Source organism: Acomys russatus, chromosome 8 (genome assembly GCF_903995435.1).
Source record: "Acomys russatus chromosome 8, mAcoRus1.1, whole genome shotgun sequence".
NCBI classification, from domain to species: domain Eukaryota; kingdom Metazoa; phylum Chordata; class Mammalia; order Rodentia; family Muridae; genus Acomys; species Acomys russatus.
The window spans coordinates 70,241,769-70,260,338 of record NC_067144.1 but is presented as its reverse complement, the minus strand read 5'-3'; the positions used below and the strand labels follow the sequence as shown (position 1 = coordinate 70,260,338).

At 37.8% G+C, this 18,570-nt stretch overlaps 1 protein-coding gene across 1 annotated transcript in view; it reads right to left on the bottom strand.

Moving 5' to 3' along the window:
• Nucleotides 1–9: 9 nt before the first annotated feature.
• Nucleotides 10–18,570, bottom strand: part of Son (SON DNA and RNA binding protein) — a 33,820-nt gene continuing 15,259 nt past the window's right edge. The window contains 8 exon segments of the mRNA XM_051150249.1: nt 10–1,184; nt 1,618–1,733; nt 1,841–1,912; nt 4,169–4,316; nt 8,395–8,511; nt 9,561–9,671; nt 16,196–16,384; nt 16,697–16,843. Coding sequence (XP_051006206.1) covers nt 1,026–1,184; nt 1,618–1,733; nt 1,841–1,912; nt 4,169–4,316; nt 8,395–8,511; nt 9,561–9,671; nt 16,196–16,384; nt 16,697–16,843 — 1,059 coding nt within the window. The 3' untranslated portion in view covers nt 10–1,025.

Here is an 18,570-nt window from a genome sequence, read left to right as displayed (position 1 = left end):
AGTAATATGTTTGCATGTGTGTGTAATATTCAGCATTTTTAAATAAACGTGAATAGAAATCACAAGTATTGAGTAAGAAATAGTAGTACTTAGTTATATGTGTTCCATAAAGCCAGAGAATAAGACACCACATTTATTCCAGAGAAGTTTGTATTTGGGCCTTTAAGCTTTTGAAAATAAAGTTTAGAGACATAGCAGATGAACACCACTGTGTACACATGAATATTCTATCAGACCCTAAAAAATTAACATAAACTTTCTCATAGTCAACAAAATAGTGGCCAGTTGCCAATTTTTATTAGATAAGTTGGTTACAGCATTTTTATTACTTATGTCTATCTAGGTGTAGCTGAAATTCAAAACGCACATCAAAGTAAAACTATATCACAACTCAAGCCATACTAAATATGTACTTGGCCTCTGAAGTAAAACTCTAGTTGGACTTCCACTTTGACTCCCTTCTTATCACCTAAGTGGCTTTAATGGGAATGCAGGACTTAAACACAACATTTCACTTTTCTTTTCATAACTTCTACAAAAGTGTAAGGGGGAGATGGTGGCATTAGCCCTGTGGAACAGATCTTGCTTTATTACCTTAATAACACTGGCCCAGTATCTGTCCAGCAGAACCCATTTTGAAATAGTACAAGGTGCACAGCCCTTCACTGATTATAGGCAAGTGTTACAGCAGCCTAGCCATAAGGAAGGGGAGTTACATCATAGTACAAAATACAGTATAAAAGCGTTATTTAACATTCCACACTGAATATTACTGATGCCCTCAAACAATTGTTTTGATGTTAGCCACTTAAACAAATACATCACTAAGGTAAACAATATAAACATACCAAAACCCTGTATGGTTAAATACAATTTCCATGGTACAAAAAACCAAAGCCTGGAGATGTTTGTACAGATTGCTTTTTACACAATGTCTTAAATTGTGAAATATTTACAACATTAAGGAGGAAATACATTGTGATGCAGAGTAAAATTATCTGAAATGATTAATATAAAACCTCAATCTATCTACGTGAGGCACTCCTGAAGCAAGTGGCATTAGCCATGAGGTCCTTTGGTACAAGGCCCATTGCTTGAAGAACCACAGTAGCTGCTGTGGCTTTAGCATGCTTCTTATTAGGGCTGGCAAAGCTGGGCTGGTAAGCGCTTCCATTTATCAATACCTATTCAAGAAAAACATACAATTGGGCTGGTAAGGGCTTCCATTTCTCAATACCTATTCAAGAAAAACATACAATAAGAACAGCATCAAACTTAAATATCTATTAGCTTTGTACTTTTTCACTAAATTCTAAAAATAATTTATAAATTATAAACCCCCGCATTATATAAATTAATCTCAGCCCAGAAGCAGCAAATCATTTAAAAAAGGAAACTGCAAAATAATTGCAGGTCTCCGTACTTTTAAAAAGCATAATAAATGTACTAATTACCCCAACATCCCACTAGAAAATACCCAAAACCCTCCCCTTTAATTTTTACCCACTTTACCCACATATGCACATCTGTAACCCACCCACAGAATATCAACACTATGGTTCTATCACATTCATCCCATAACCCTCTAAAATTAATAAATAATTAGTTTATATTTACCCTAAAGAGAAAATGTTTGCGATGATCAGGGCCACTATCATGGACCAAGAGAAATTCAGGTGGTTGCCACCTTCTCTTATTACAGATTTCCATCAGGGCAGACACAGGATGTTTGCCTGTAAGGAGAAAAACAACTCATTATAAAAAATTCCCACAAGTTTTTCAAGGAGTTATGAATTGAAGGTCTAGGTGAGGCGTGAGTTCAGCAGAGCTTTGTTCTCACCTGACAGGTCTTTCATTGCAGCAGAGAAGTTCCCAGACCTCTTTTGTGCTCGCTCTCCTACTGCAACAAGACCTTTCCAAAGAAAAGGGGGAAAGTCAAATCCACAATTTTTTTTACTTAAAATTATAGTAGATGGAGGAAAGTTACCTCCATTCCTTCAAATATATTGCTCCAGAAGATTTAGATCAACACTGACTTACTCAGTATATTTATCTTTACTTAATAATCGTATACCCATGAAAACATACTTAGGGGCTAAAGAAATCACTCAGCCACAAAGCACTTAGACAAAGACCCAAGCTCACTTTACATCTGCTGGGCTCCAGGCCAGTGAGACACTGAAGAATCAAGGGGGTTGGTGCCTGAAGATACTGATCTCTAACCTCCACGTAGGCGCACATGTGACTACACTTGTAAGCATCTCAGAATCTGGTTTGTTTTGTTCAAACAAGTTTAAGAAATGGCTAGTAACTTCACAAATTCATCTTTGAAAATAGGTTGGGAAGAGTATGCCCCCACTCCAAAGGCGCACACACACAGTGAAAAAGAAAATGTCCCAAAGATGACACCCTCTATCACAGCCTGTCCCTCCCTCCCTATACAGGACTAATCCTCAATGGCGCCCTCCCATTTTCCATTAAACAGCAAGTGCTCAGCCATTCCATTATTAGAAATAGGCTAGTCTAAATCCTTCAAACCTGTTGTAGGATACAACCACTGTCTGAGAATCCACCCCTACATTATGTTGAATAATTTCAACATGGATGTGCCCTAGATTTATACCACACTTATTGGATTCACAGCTACTGTTTACCAGACACTTGAAACTTACTGCAACTTACTGCCGTACTTCAAAATAAATCAAGATTTTTTTTGTTTTGTTGCTTTTTGCTTTTTGGGGGGCAGAGGCACTTTGGTTTGGTTTTTCAAAGCAGGGTCTCTCTGTGTTAGCCTTGGCTGTCCTGGACTCACTTTGTATACCAGGCGGCCTCAAACTCACAGCGATCTGCCTGCCCCTGTCTCCGGAGTGCTGGGATTAAAGATGTATGCCACCACGCCCAGTCCTGGACTTGCTTTTGTAGACCAGGCTGGCCTCGAACTCACAGCCTATCCACCTGCCTCTGCCTCCAAAGTGCTGGGATTACAGGCACGAGCCACTATACCCACATAAATCAAGTTTTAAAAAATCAGGCCTAAACTGTACTGGCACATTACTGTAATCCAAGAATTTGGGATTAGGGATCCAAGCCAATATTTTGAGTTTTTTTCTTGTTTGCTGCTTTTTTTTTTTTTTTTTAAAGAGTGGTTTCTCTTTGTGGCCATGAAGTGTCCTGGAACTTGCTTTATGGCCAGAGATGCCTGCCTCTGCTGGGATCAAAGCTTTCCCCCTATTTTAAATAACAGTTCCAAGGTGCCCAGATAAGAGGTAATGAAGAACTAATACTGCTGACCTCAGCTGACCTATGGTTTAACCCACAACACAAATACTACGCTTTAAAAAGACAAGCAAAAAGGTCATATATACTGAAAACAAAAATGAGAAATTAAACTATGTAAAGTGTCTTAAGGGGGGGGGGGACACACCTTAGAAACAAAGACAAGCAAATGAACCAAGGACAGTGATGATGCAGGCCTGAGACAAAGCAGGAGGATCACTCTAAGTTCAAGGCCAGCCAAAGCCTTACTCAAGACCTTGTCTCAAAAGACAACTAAACAAGATGGAGAGATGGCTCAACAGTTAGGAGCAATGGCTGATCTTCCAGACAACCCCAATTAGATTAGATTGCAGGCACCCATATGGCAGCTCACAACCATAGGGAATTCAATGCCCTCCTCTGGGCTTTATGGGCACTGGGAATATACAAAGACATACATGTAAACAAACACCCACATACATAAAACATTTTAAAAAATAAAATAGACAACCAGTGGATCAAGATGGCTCAATGGGTAGAGGTGCTTGCCATGTCATGCATGTACCAAAACAATAAGTGTAGTGAGGAACAAAGGCAACCATATGTCACCTTCATTAAGAGTAAAAAGGAAAATTTAAACTTGAATATTCAGAACTCATATGCAGGTTTTCATAGCAATTAACACTGCAAGTTGCCCTTTCAAAAGCTCAAACTAACATGTCCTACGTCCATAAAAGTAAAGTGCTGTGTGAGAGATGTGTTAAAGGCTTCTCCAGCTAAGAAATGTTTGTTATCTGTATATCCAGTCAGTTCATGGTCACTAGGACCAAAATAAGGATTAAAAAATAAAAAAAGTAATGCTACTCAAAATATAAATATATAATTTAAATTATGAATTTCAGAAAGCACTTACCTTTCCGGTCTGTCTTAAAATCAACAAGGATGGGCTCCTTGTTTCCTTCTTTGTTCTTTCCTAACCCTTCTCCTTCTCTCCAGCCCATTTTTCTCATCAAGACAGCTCCCATCCCTCCAGTTACTGGGGCTGCTCTTAAGAACTGATCCTATCCAAAGAGGAAAAAAAAAAAAAAAAACAGATAAAATGCCCCCAGATTACAGTTAGAACTGAAATACAGAGTCAGTGGTAACTTAAAGGAAATCTTACTCTTACTTCTAGTTCTAAAATAGCATTCAATTTAAATTCTTCTATACTGCATACATTCTGTAGCATTATGTTCTAATTATAATTACCAGCACTTTGAAAGTCAAATGGCAATTTTAACAGTAGGCCCTTGGTGCCCCCCCTCAAAAAATAAATAAACAAAAAGAGAGAGAGAGACAACAACAAAAAGAGCACTCCTGTTTTCGTCCACTATTTAGGTTCACTGGTATCTCTTCTTAGCTTGCAAAATAAAAAGAAGGCAGTGTTAAAACAGTCAATATATTATCTCATGTATACCTAGTTTATGAATAAAGCCTAGAAATTATTTTAAAATAGTTTGGACACTGAAGAAGCGTACAGTTGACAGCCAGTTTTCTTCCCCATTCTACTATAAGGCAAGTATCAATAATTTTACTTAGGAAATACCTATGAAACAAAATAAATTTACATGTAAATAAGTTGAAGATAAGCACATAAAATGCCCTGTAAGTATACCAAATTTGAATTCTTCTAAAACCTGGCTTGATGTTAAAAAGACTTTTAAGAAACTCCTTAAATGTTTACATACCTAGGCCTCGGTAGCAGCAGTGTTGTGAATAGTACGGCTGGCACTGACCGGGGCAAGAAGACAGCTACAAGGATTTGGCCCTGAAACAAGTTTCCATACAGAGGGGTGAAAGTTCACAGGTTATTCTGTGAACAATCATCTCTCTTGTATCCAACCCACTGAACCATAATTTCCATCAAAGCAGCAAACCACTTAATGTCCTAAGCTGCACAACTGTGTGCACTAGCACGGTCAAAAGTCAGTCATCTTCATTAAGAAATGTCCACTGCCTCTGTTTACAAAGGTGTCAATGCAGTCTACCCGTGATGAAGTGCTGTTGACCTGTGTGGGTTTTTTGGTTTGTTTCTTTTTAATTGAAGCACCTCTGAACTATGTTTTATTTCCAATTATTACAGTATTTTAGGTTAACACTCACTGCCAAATATATGTCATTCTATATCAACTGAGTAAAAAATGTTTTGGTAGGCTCAGCAAGCAAGTATGCATTATTTTTCCTTCTATCACTCAGTTAATACTTAACCTAAAAGTTATGTTTTTACACTGAAGTAAAATATGTTAGCTTTGTTTCCCAGCTTTCTAATTAAATGTTGGGTAGAAAACATGCCAATGACATGTGATTAGACATTAAGTTCAACAAGGTGCTCTGATGGAAGGAGGCAGCTGCGGAGGTAAAAACACACCCCTGGTTCAGTTCCTTATTTGGTGCAGGCCATGCATTGTGGATGTATAAAGAGAAGAGTCAGCTGATGCTTGGGTATCAACTGCCTTGATTCTACAGACCTAGAATGACTTTACTTACTTCCGGGTTCATCTCCCCCTCTTTTCCAGGAAACACTCCTAAAAAAAAGGGCAACTGTACAGACAGAGTACAATATAAATTCCCAAATAGCCCCGTTTTCCAATTCTGCTTCTGTTTGTCATTATCTTTGCACCTGTCTCTTTCCCCACTGTAAAAAGCTATCTGAATCTAATGAGCCCACAATAACCAACAATTTCTATGAAATCAAGTTGCAAGTCATTTGAGAAAATAAAGGTCCTTTAAAACCAACTACCTTTTCAATGTTTTACTGATAAATAAATGTACTGATGAAATATTCCTCTTAATCTAAAACTATTCTAAAACAACAACAACAAAAAACACACACACAGAGGGTCTTGGGTGGCATTCCCTATGGTTTTTAATACATGACAGTGCTGGTCCAAGAAAAGCCAAATGAGCCTCAACATTTCGTAAACACAATTGGTGGGTGTAAACAGTACTTATGCTAGATACCGATGGAATTTTCAGTTGCCAATGACTGACTTCTAAATGCACTGGCCTATTTTTAATAAAATAATGCTCCTTCAGCTTTCATTAAGCAGAGATTCTTCAGTGGTTCTTTGCCTATTAGTGTTGGTTTTTTTTTTTTCTATAATGTAAAGCTCGATCTGATGAACACATAATTTATCAAAATGATTGCTTCCCAGATTATATTCCATATAAAATGTAAAGTGGAATCATTTTAAAGGCTCTAGTAAACATTGACTACTTATAGTTTGGTACTTTTGGGAGAAAATATATAGGGAGCCACTTGTACATTTATCTGCTCTTTATACATAATCAAAACAGCACGTTTTACTATGAAAGCCCTTCCAGAAGGTTCTGCCTAGCAATGCACATCAACTATTATGTGCATAAATATCCAAAAGTACTACATGTCTACATCCCTACAATCCTAGACACTCAATTTCAAGCCAGATGAATAAAGCAGGACTGAATATGTGGTTCTGTGGCAGAATACCTGCTTACTACCTAAATCGAGGGCCCCAGTTTTAAATCCAGTAACAAACACAATAAGCCACCACGTAAATTAATTCTTCCCATTAAGATGAAAGCTACCTTTCCATTTTTTGAAAGCTACTTTTCAAATATCACTTTCATAATTTATACAAAATATTAGTATATAAGATGAAGCCAATTATAAAAATTATTCTAAGATTATCCCTTCCCGCCCCCCACCGCCCAAATCAATCGCTAGGTACTATTCGTGCAACTATTTTCTAAGGGGAAAACAAGCAAGCACAGTGAGGATGTGCGGTGCCTTATATTACTTAATCTGTTAACTAGAGAATGACAGGTAGCGCTTTTGCTATGAAACTTAAGGCATTAAATATCCAAAGCAACCAAAATGTTATTGTTGAAAAGTTCAGCTCATTCAAACACAGCACCCATCACTTCACTGATTACCACTCTCTGAGGCAATAATAAGAACCAGTCTCCAGCCACTTGAAACTTGGGAGACAAAAATTCCAAGGAATTACTTGCCCACGATCACACAAGGAGTCAGGAGTACAGCACGACAAAGAAACCTTCCCAATCCAAGAGACCACGCAGCCTCCCAGTTTCAGCACTGCTATGCTGCTGCCAGTACTCCTGAAACAAATTTCCCATCACCCATCCAGCCAAACCACAGCCCTTCACCAGACCTTATTTCTTCAGAAAGCCCCTTTATAACCACCTAAGACTCCCCCAGGAATGAGGTAGCCGTAGGTAGAGCTGACAAATGTCATTGCAGGAATCTGAGACCAGGTGCACCTACATCTTCGTAGCATGAGATGTCCGTCCTCTCCCTTGATTTTAGGTCTTATATATCCTGTTTTTTCATGAAGTCAGTGGTTCTCAAATTGAGCCTGTGAATCACCAGAGGCCACCAGGACCTAAATGGTGGTCCACAGATAGTTATCTCCAGCCCCTCCCACCCTGTTAACCCCCCCTTCGCAACTGCCCACCCCACATTCCAGCCCTCCTCCCCACCGCCTTTCAGTCCCACAGCAAGTTTACCACATGCAGCACTAATTAGGGCCTCCCAACCGCTTGCTGTATCTAATAGCTGACCACCATATAGGGACCTGGGGTAGATGTCAAAAGAGCAAGGTAGGAGCAAAGGCATTTATAAGCAGGGCAGGCACTAAGGAGAGGACAAGGACAGAGGAATAGCATATTAGGGTGGCAAAAGGGCTCTTGGGGATAGTAATCCACCAAAACTAAACCTGTATGTAATTAAGTATCCCGTGATGAAAACTTTTGAGAACCACTGCTCTGAAATGATTAGGTTAGTAGTCCAACAGGAACTGTGGAACGTCCTCAACAGCACCTGCTACAGTTAGCATTCAGAACAGTTAAGTAAAACCACCCCCACCAAAACCAACAGCAAAACAATACAAAAAAAGAACAACCTCCACATATACAGTGAGTGGCTCTGGAACCATACATATACATTTGGCATTGTGTCAGGAGTTCAGCCCATCTTCAGTGTCCATCCTGGAGCGCACACGGCAGATTTACTCGGGAACCTAGGGTAGTCACTTGCCTCTGCATTTCTGATGTGTGATTATCAAAACAAGTAGCTTTCTATTTTGACAGTTTGTGTACCTTTTTAATCCAGGCTTGGGCACCAGTGTTAGCCAGCTGTTCCTGTGTCAGGACTTGTACTCCCGTACTTCCTGTGAATTGCCCAGGGATAGAGTTCAACTGAGCCCAGGCATCAATCTGAAGAAAAAGAAGCCATCTTCATTAAGTAAAATTACTGATCTGATGAAAGTGCCACACCGGTAATGGTTTAATTCATCGAAGAAAAATGGGTTTGCTTCCTAAAATGGCCGAATACTAAGTTCAAATTTTTTCTAAATCTTCTAAATTAAGTTTTAAGGCATTCAGTCAAATCCACTAATGCAACAGAAGGTATGAGATCCATCTCCAACTAAAAATTATCACTGTAACACTCATTCTTTAACATAGCAGATACAAGAAAAATGATATTTCTTATGGCCCAAGAATTCTCGGCCTTAGCATTCTGACCTATCATACATACGCATTCCAGTAACAGTCTAGATCTGACTGGTTCCTGTGGGATAATAATCTCTATCTGTCCATGGCATAATATAGAAAAGGATCAACAGAAAACATTTTTTAAAGTACACTACATCACTCATCAGCACCTACAGGCAACAAACAGGGGTCTTTCCTATTGCATTTAATGTATACCTGGCATTGCCAGCAATGTTACTTCAATCCTCAACTGTTTCTACATAGACTTGACATAGAGGTGAAAAGCTGTTTCCTTCCTGTTAAAAGCACAGACTCTGGATTCATTGTTATTTAGGTCTGAACCCAATTCTGCTTAGTAACTGTGGATATCATTTCACCACTCTTTAGCTCAATCAGCTTAGTTAAACATGGAAAGTAACAGTTCTATCTCATGGAGTTGTTCTGGGCACTATCTATATGTGCACATCAGACTGTAACTCTATGGAGACAGGATATATTTTCTGTTTCTTCTCAAGAAATAGTTCCTGCCATAGTATGTAATAAACATTTTCTTAGTGATTAGGCCCAAGTTATTTTTATTTAAAATAAGTCAGTTATTAACACAGAACAAAGTATAACCTGTAAAGAGTATAAAATAGTATATGTAGACTTTGAGTCCAGTCCCCAATAACACACATCCCAAAATGACAATGGTTCCTCACAATGAGTGTTGTAATGATTAGCCATCTACTTAGTGAACTTCTCAATTAAACATTTAAAAAGCTACATACCCGTTCTTGAGCTCGATTTAACATACTCATGGCTTCAAGGTCAAATGCATTCTCACTGAGTCTCTTCTGAGCAAGTGCCCGTTCACTCATTGCTGTTGAAATGTCCACAGGCTAAGAAAGAAAAACATGGATAATTATCCCAAATTACCACAGTCCCCTAATTCTCTCAGGTGCTTCTTTATCTTTAGATGCTACATGTAAAAATAAATAAATCATAGTCTGTACATTAAGATTCTTGGAAAATGAGAAGATTCAAAAGGCAAAGAAGGCACTCCTGGAAAATAGAAGACAATTAAGGTAAGTTAGTTATCCAGTAGTCAGAGGCAGAACTCAGTCTAAATTCTGACTGACTTCATCAGTGTATTCGCTAGAATATCAAACTTTGTAACTCTTGCATTTCATTATGAACTCATACTCCGTAGCCTGTACTAACAAGCCATTAGGTAAAAATGGTTGTTTTTAGCTTTAACAGTTCATCTTACTCTACTTGATTATCAGTCACTTCCAGAAGTAGTAAGCAAACTCTGGCTAAGCAGGCAGAGCACCACTAGAGTCGGCACGGTTGGGCATGGATATGCTTTAGTCCTAAGAACCCAGGATCTTGAAAGAACACATTCTGCTTTGAATTTACATTTGGTGCCATTATCTAGAACACTGACGTTTAAAAGTGTTTCCCAAAATACTGTCAGTCTACCTTTTAAAACTTAGGCTAAGGCTAGGTTATCAGCTTCACAGAGTCCCCTTGTGCTAAGCAGATACAACGTTAACTTTTTAAAGACACCCTTAAAGCAAATCCTCAGCGGTCAGATTTATTAAGGTCTTAACCATAGAACAAAGTCTTGTCTATTATTTTACTTGAGTTTTCTTTATGACAAAAAAAAAAAAAAAATTGAGTTCTATCAACTCTATTTCTTCTTTCATTTCTTTTATAAAGTATCTAATACAAGGATTTACTATTTCACATATAAACGATCAGCAGTAAGCACCGCGTGGATATTACAAATAAGTCAGTATAATAGCTTTTTTAAAAGTTGAAGCTAGCTGTAATCTCACTATATTCTGTCTATAAGTCTTACAAAAATTAAATCTATATACCAAAAGAAGCTTTAGGACTAAGAATAAGGATTAACTGTCCTTTTCCCAACTTCAAATTCTCTTGCATAGTATTCTAAGTAATTTTGATTGAATGTATCCAAGATTCCTTTGACTAAATAATTTCTTACAAAGCCTACTTTTCTGACTTAAATGCAAACAAAACAAAAACAAAAAACAACCCCCCCAAACACACACACACACACACACACACACGTGTGCTTGTTAGACTTTTTACTTTGAAAGTTCTTCTTGGCTTAGTTAATAGTAAATTACCCATGCTCAGTTATTTAAGGCCTATAGCAACTGAGGCAGCCTCTGTGAGTCACACTATCACACTGTATTCACCTTTTGCTTTTACTGTGAGTTGATTTAATTCCTGGGACTCAAAACTGCTCCTTATGATTCCTACGTCTTTCAACATGAATATAGTTTTTTCAGACCAAATTTTATGCTTCCTAGGCCTACCTTAGATGTCACCTAAACTGTCAAGTGGAATTATCCAAGTATCTTGTATAGACCCACCAAACCACCAAATGAGACACATACCATATCTCATGGGCCTTCTTAGACTTGCTTTGTTTTCAGAGCAATTTGCAAACCTAAGTGATAGGGTGTTAGGGCACAGGAAAAGACTGAAATCTGAAAGACACTGGGGAAAATGTGTCTACTCACTCCAGTCAGAACCCTCCAATTTCCAAGTATAAGCCATAAAAATGTACTTAGCCCCAAAAACTAAATCTTTCCAAGTAAAACAAAATCAAATTACCTACATATTCATCCTTTACAGGCATATTTACCTACCATATTTTTCTTGTAAACTTTATTGAGAAATAACCCAAGTCCCCTTCTGGCCCCCAAATGAAAACTTACATAAGCCTCAGTACTATTTCATATCAAATTTATATTTCATTGTAAAAGGCAAATTTAATATAATAACCTTGATGTTTAAATTATATTACAACTATTTCCTGATACAACCACATTTATTCAATAGGCTTAGCAAATAAACTAGCAAGTTCACATATACATTTACTTACTTTATTTCCTATTTTTAATGTGAAAATGTATTCAGAACTGAGAAGTTATCTTAGGTTAGGACTGCAGCCTGTCAGCAGAGCACGTGCCCAGCATGTGCAGTACTATGTGTTGTATCTCTAGCAGCACAAAAGAGATGGTACAAGTTTTTAAGGCTACAAGAATTTATCCAGCTTCTCAAGGCAGCTCCTATTATATGCTCAAACAGAAAGAACCAACCACAGTCCCCAAAGCAAGACCAGTCAAGAATCAGACCAAATGTTACACAGCCTAACTAAAACACATAAAAATACAAAGGCCAGCTGAGCATCGTGGCACCAGCCTTTCACTGCAGCACTGAGGAGGAAGAGGCACATGAATTTGAGCTGAGGACAGCCTGGTCTAAATAAGGAGTTTAGGCCAGCCAGACCTATGTTAGAAAAAAACAAAACAAAAATCCACATAGCTAACATTGGAATTGGGGAATATTAGTGGCTGATGGCCGCTACATTAAAAGATATTTTAAAATCTTAACCAGATTATTAAACAAATATGAGAAATTATCCGAGATAGCGCCCTTCTACAAACCAGAAAAAGGAAATCTTTTTTAAAAGTCTGTAACACACTTGTCAAATTATGATGCTTCATGTTTCCACTAATAAATGAGCAGCTCAGCTTGCTTCCCTAGATACAGAGTGCACATCTGTAAAGTGACTGTGTGGCGTCACTACAAGAAGCACAACAATCCCTCCCCAAAAGAGGGGGAGAAAATCTGTACATAGTGTCCTAAAATACAAATCTCACATTAATTTGTTTTTTAACCCTTTTTCTTTAATCCTTATCTAGACAGATAAGAGCTCCTCTCTAGACGGACACCATTCTCAGGTTATCACAGTTCGTGTCACACACTTATTTACTGAGCTCCCTTTTATATTATTTGCACTTCAACTCCTCCACTTACTCTCCCCTTTTGTTCAGCCCAGTGATTTCTATAAACAAACAAACAAAAATGTATCTTAAGAATTTTATAGAATGTCAGTAATTGATAGAAAAGAGCTAAAGGTTAAGTGTGGTGAGCTAAAGTAGATTATTTTCTATGCTGGTAATTGCAGGTATCTCTCAAGGCATAAAGAAAATCTGTAACAGAACAGCTCAAGAAAAAATATCTGGCCTATAAAGCATTTACAATACTTAAGAGAAATTATTAAAATGTACCAGTTCATATGTAACACCCTTTTAACTTCTAAAGGAAAGGCACATCAACATAGAATATCCCTAAGTCATTTCTTAATGAATCATGAATGCTTTTATTATACAAAATTCTATAGCATAATTGAGTTAGTCTAAATGAATTAATATTTCTCTCCATGTAAGCATTTCCAAGAAATTCAGGGTTAAGAGCCTATAAAAAACTAGGGGGAAAAAAAAGAGTTAAGTAACAAGGCCACACATTACAGCCTGGCAGCATTTAATTCAAGAGCCCATACTGCAGCCTGGTAAGGGTTTCTTCCTTGTCCAAGAAGTTAGCGTTGATAAACTTCTTGAACTAAGAGTTTTCAACTTCAAGAGAATTTTAGCTACTAAAGATGTAGATAAGACCCAATAATACAATCTTAACCCACTGCTTTAGACAAAAAATGATGTAAGCATCAAAACCACAACTAGCGCTGGCTTTAAAATAATTATAATTCATGCTAAGTATGTGTAATTTCCAAATTAGTGGTTAAGACTGTAGTCTTGCTGCTCCACTTGTACATATATGCTACTCTAATCTTCTAACCAGTAAACCTTTGCTAATCTTATTAAAGAACTCTCCGTGGCAACTTTTTAATATTAATTTTCCAACTTTTTTGTTTATAAATCAGATTCACAGAAATATGGTGAAGGTTGTGTAGTCACATCTTACTGAGGATGCTGATGGCTGGGAAGGAAGACGATGCTATGGCAGAAGAATCTGATGAACTGTTTTTCATAACATGGATTTACGCAGTCTCGTTCGTGTCTACCCACTCACGTCAGCACACTCAAGTGCAAGACAGTTGTGTGACTAGGGATTACAAAGATAATTTATCCCTTGTGAAGATAAAATTTCTGGCATCTTTGCTGAAATGTTTTATGGTCAAAACTGAAAAACCATAAACTTCAATTATACTTAGTAAAACAAACAAACAAACAAAAACTGATGTAAAAAAATTACCTTGCCATTTGGGGGGAAAAAATGTTACCACCCCCCCCAAAAAAAAAACAAAGTCCATTTAAAGCTCTACTGATATCAGCAGGGTCAGTGTTCCCAGAACATGTCCATCTAAGTACCCCACTGGTAGAAAGCATACCAATTCCACAAATATAGTGCACTTGGACGGCAACTAAATAACAAACTGAGTATGACTTATGTCAGCTTCTCTTAGCCATCTTTCAGAGTGCTACAGAAATCCTGTTTTGAAAGCAAAATATTCCATGTCCCTTTCTTCCTAAAAGTTTGGGGTTCTTTTTATTACAACTGAAGTTTAATAAGTCTCTAAGTAGCCCACAGTTCTCATATTGCATGTATCTTCCCAGGAGAGACATTATGCTTACTCATTTCAGCATGGTAGAGCTTTCCTTTTGTCTCAGTGTTTTCGTCCTCTTTGAACTCTCTCTGCCCCTTAGTGAGAACCTCGCTTTTGATGGGAGACAAGGCTAAAGCATCACTTAGTGCTGAGACTAAAAATGGCAGTCATAAATTCTAAATAATAAATACCTTTTTTTGTCAAAAGTATAATCAACATGCACTAACACGTTCCCCAAGACTCAAATAGTTATAATCATTTTCTCAGGACACTTGTTACAATTCTATAATATTTCTAAGTCTTTGCTACATAGGAGATTCTCGCTTAGCTATGCTCTTCCCAATAGTTTAAATGCTTAGTCTGTAATAAACTACTAAAAGCCTGTACATCAGGACATCTAAATCTGTACAGCCCTCACCTGGTTTATATCCGACTACTGCAAGAAGATTAAGTTAGCTGCAAATGTCAGTGGCTTCCCTCCTGAGATGTGGCAGGAGCCTAATTTGGGGATTAGTAAATGAGCACTAAACTTCTTTAAACTCAAGTACTGTCCAAACCAGCTCCCTTCTCCTTGCTGTGATGGTGTAATATGCTTCCCTTGTTTAAGTCCATGTGAAGACAGACCATCACCTTTAACTGTAAACAAGTTAGCTTCACTGGCCAGTTATGTTCAGCATTCCTATATAGAATTGTTCCCATTCAAAATGCCGCAGGTCAAACAAACACAGTGAAAATGACGCCTGTGAATATCTCTGGGGAAAAGTACTGCATGAAAAAGTTTCTGATTTGAGTTGTTTGCTTTTCTAAACAAGATTTATTTGTAGAACTGGAAGTGTCTACTGGAAAATGTTCATGGCCAATGTAGGGAACCTCAAGTGAAGAGTAGAGGTCTCTCAGAACTGCAAGAAAAAGGAGTCCATAAGGGTATGCGGTTTCTAAGTCCAATCCTTGGATATGACTGTCAAGGCTTTGGAGACCAAGGGCAAGATGACGACAGCTCCTCTCTAACTCCCACCTCCCCTAGGCAAGTCTCCACCCGTCCCAGATCCCCAAGCGTGATTTTGCACAACGAGTTAAATAAAAGTAAACTGTTTATTAAAAGACACAGCAAAGATACAGATACAGAGATACATACAAAGATACAGATATATATATATTTACATATATATACAGTTTTGCTGTTCTCATGTGCACTGTATTTAGCAGCACATTACTTAATCAGGCGGCATTTTAATGGGGTTGTTTTGACATTTGGCATTGTTACTGTGTCATTCTGACAAGATACAACTATTGCCTTGAGAATGTCAATATATAAATTCCACTCCTCCGACTTTTAATAGTAGCAAAGAGGGGAAGGAGAAGGGAATGGAGAACCAAGGCTGAACACTAGGTTAAACACAAGAATTCAAAAGGGCTAAGGTAGCACAAGGGGGGGGGGGGGGAAATTACTGAAACTAAAGGCTATCTGAAAACCCAGAGAAATAGTAAGAAATCATCACTTAAGGGCAATGGGCTATGTACCCAAGATGTTCACATCAGCCTACAATGACTTTTTCAATCCAGTTCTTGTGTTGAACCTAAGGCTCCGCCTTCTCTCCCCTCAATCCCTCCACCCAGTAAACTTGCTACCACCAAAATCTAGAGCTATAGAGCCTTGAAGCAAAACGAGAAGCTAAATAGTTGTACCTTGGGCTACCTTCCCACAAGTGCATGGAGGGCCCAATGTTGGGTAGGGATGTGATAACACTTTTCTCTGCAATTCGATGCTTTTCACTTTGTGGCTTCGTTCCACAAAGTGAATTGCATCGAGTTACTGTCAAATGAGAAGCTGCGGGTTGTTTCATCTGTCGTTTAACCCGGCCCTGCCGTTTAACCCGGCCCTAAGAAGAGTGAAACAGAATCCAAATCAGATATAAAATAACAATAAAATGGAAGATTCAGATATAAAAACAAACACGTAATGTTCCTACTACTCACCTCTGAGGGCATGCTGCTGCTGAACACATTGTCGTCGTCTTTGTTTTCTTCACCATTCTTCTCTACGGGAACCCACTCTCCGTAAACACTGTCTGCTTCTTTTTTCCGATGTTGAGATCCAGATGACACAGGAAATTCTTTCGTTAATGTTACTTGGCTTTTTGGTGGTGTTGGCTTTGCTGCAGCAATCTAAAACAATATTTAATTAAAATCCATTATAACAGATACCATATATGGTTTCTAAAGAATTTAAAGAACATCTGAAGGAAAGGTTTACTTTTCTATTTTTGCAGTTGCCAGGAACTGAACTTAAGAGCCTCACACACCCTGAAGAACACACACTGCCACGGGACAACATTCCCAGCCCTACTTTTAGAGGAAAGGCTGTCACTATTAATCACAGTATGTAGTTTAAACTCAATATATTAACTCCGCATGGGCTTTATATGTTCCACAAGACGTGCTGTTTTATCAATCCATAAACACTCCACTAATACTCACATTCAAATTGAAAAAAATGGGCTTGGGTTCACTGAGTTTAAAGGGATGATGATAAAAAGGAGGTTCTTCTTCCTCTTCATCCGAAACATGAGGCTTATTCACTATGACATCATCATCTTCTTTACTCTGTGCAATCTGTTTGCATTTCTTTAAAGTAAAAACAAACAAACGATGAATATGGCTTACATAAAACAGCATGAATTTAAAAAAAAAAATCATTAAGATCAAATTCAAGTAATCAATGTTTATGATAGCTTACAATCATAATTTAGATTACTAGCTATTATTTAAAGACACACTGGCTGCTCAGTCAGTCAACAACATTTATTGAGCACCTACTATGTGCAGAGCACTGTACTGGGCACTGTCTTAGAAAAAATACCAAAAAAAAAAAAACAACAACAACAACAAAAAAAACCCAAAAATAAAATAAAATAAAATAAAATAAAAAAGAAAGAAAGAAAAGGAAAAAAAGAAAAAAAATAAAATAAAGAAAAAGGAAAGAAAGGAAGAAAAGGAAAGTAAAGACATGGTCCCTGCTCCAAAGGAGCTTACAATCTAATACAAGACAAGAGTACATACACATGAAGTAATTGAAGAACCTTTTTACAGAGCAACACAATAACAAGTGCAAACTGATATAATACAAACGGGGTACATAAGTGCTAAAAGAACAAAGGTGTAAGAGAATATTCAGGCAGGGTCTGAGGATCAAAGAACACTCCTTCAGGAGTTCTAAGCGAAATTTCCATAGTAAAGAACAAGAAGTAGGAAGGAGAGGAAATTTGTATTGGTCAGGTGGTCATGAGGAGGTCAGGAGAGACTTGTCAGAGGGACAAGAGCGCTGAAGATGAGGCTAACCACAGCAAACCGCTAAGTGTTCACAGAGTTTTAGATGAAGAGCTTGCATTTGGTAAGTAAGCAATAAAGGCTTTTGCTAGGTCTTTCTTTACGTTATAATTCATACTATAATGAATCTAAGTGAGGAAACAAATTAAGAAACTTTATAATCTCCAAGTGTATGGTAAAAGATTTTACACATTTGTGGCAGGGTAAATAGTAACATGTCTCTCCATAAATGTTTTTGTTTTTAATTTATTTAAGGACTGTAACTTAAGAATGGAAAATAAGGCATGATGGAGAGGGCACAATGGATGCAGTCCAACATAAAAAGTCAATTCCTTCCTCAGAAGCAAAGGAACAGGTTCCATTTATAAAAAGGTTGAGTAAATTTTAGTAGACCTGTCTATACAAGCAGAATTTATCATATCTATTATCAATTGAAAATATTACAATAGAATTAAAAAGCTCAATTAGCCAAAAACACAAGAGTGTATCAAGCATGTAACCAATGGGAACAGAGCATGTTGACAGTGGCAGGCTGGCATAAGGCTAGCCAATAACACGTTTCAGTATATGAAACAGTGTGTTATTTCTGGATCCTAGCAGCAATTTCAGCGTCTTCCCCACACACACACACGAAAAAATATTAAAGTAAAACAAAGCTTCCCCCAAAAGCCTCAATTTCAAAAGATCAAATTTTTAAAAACAAAAATAAGTATATTTAAAATATGTTACTGCCAAAACCCGAACCGCAGGAAGAACTGATAATGGCCGGCCATTATCGCCAATGGCTGGTACCAAACAGCCAAAACCCGAAATGTTGATGCGAAAGAAGTTCCTTTCAGGCAATGGCCAGCTATTCTCATTAATTTCCAAGCTCCGGTGGCAAAAGATCATTTCTGAAGATTGTCTGTGTCTTTGCGTATATGCAGTACACTCTTGGCGATCAGTGAACACGTCGTGAATGGAAACGAAACTGTAGGCGAGCTTCTGCGTGTTGCTCACTCAACACCTCCTCCATTCAAACGAAC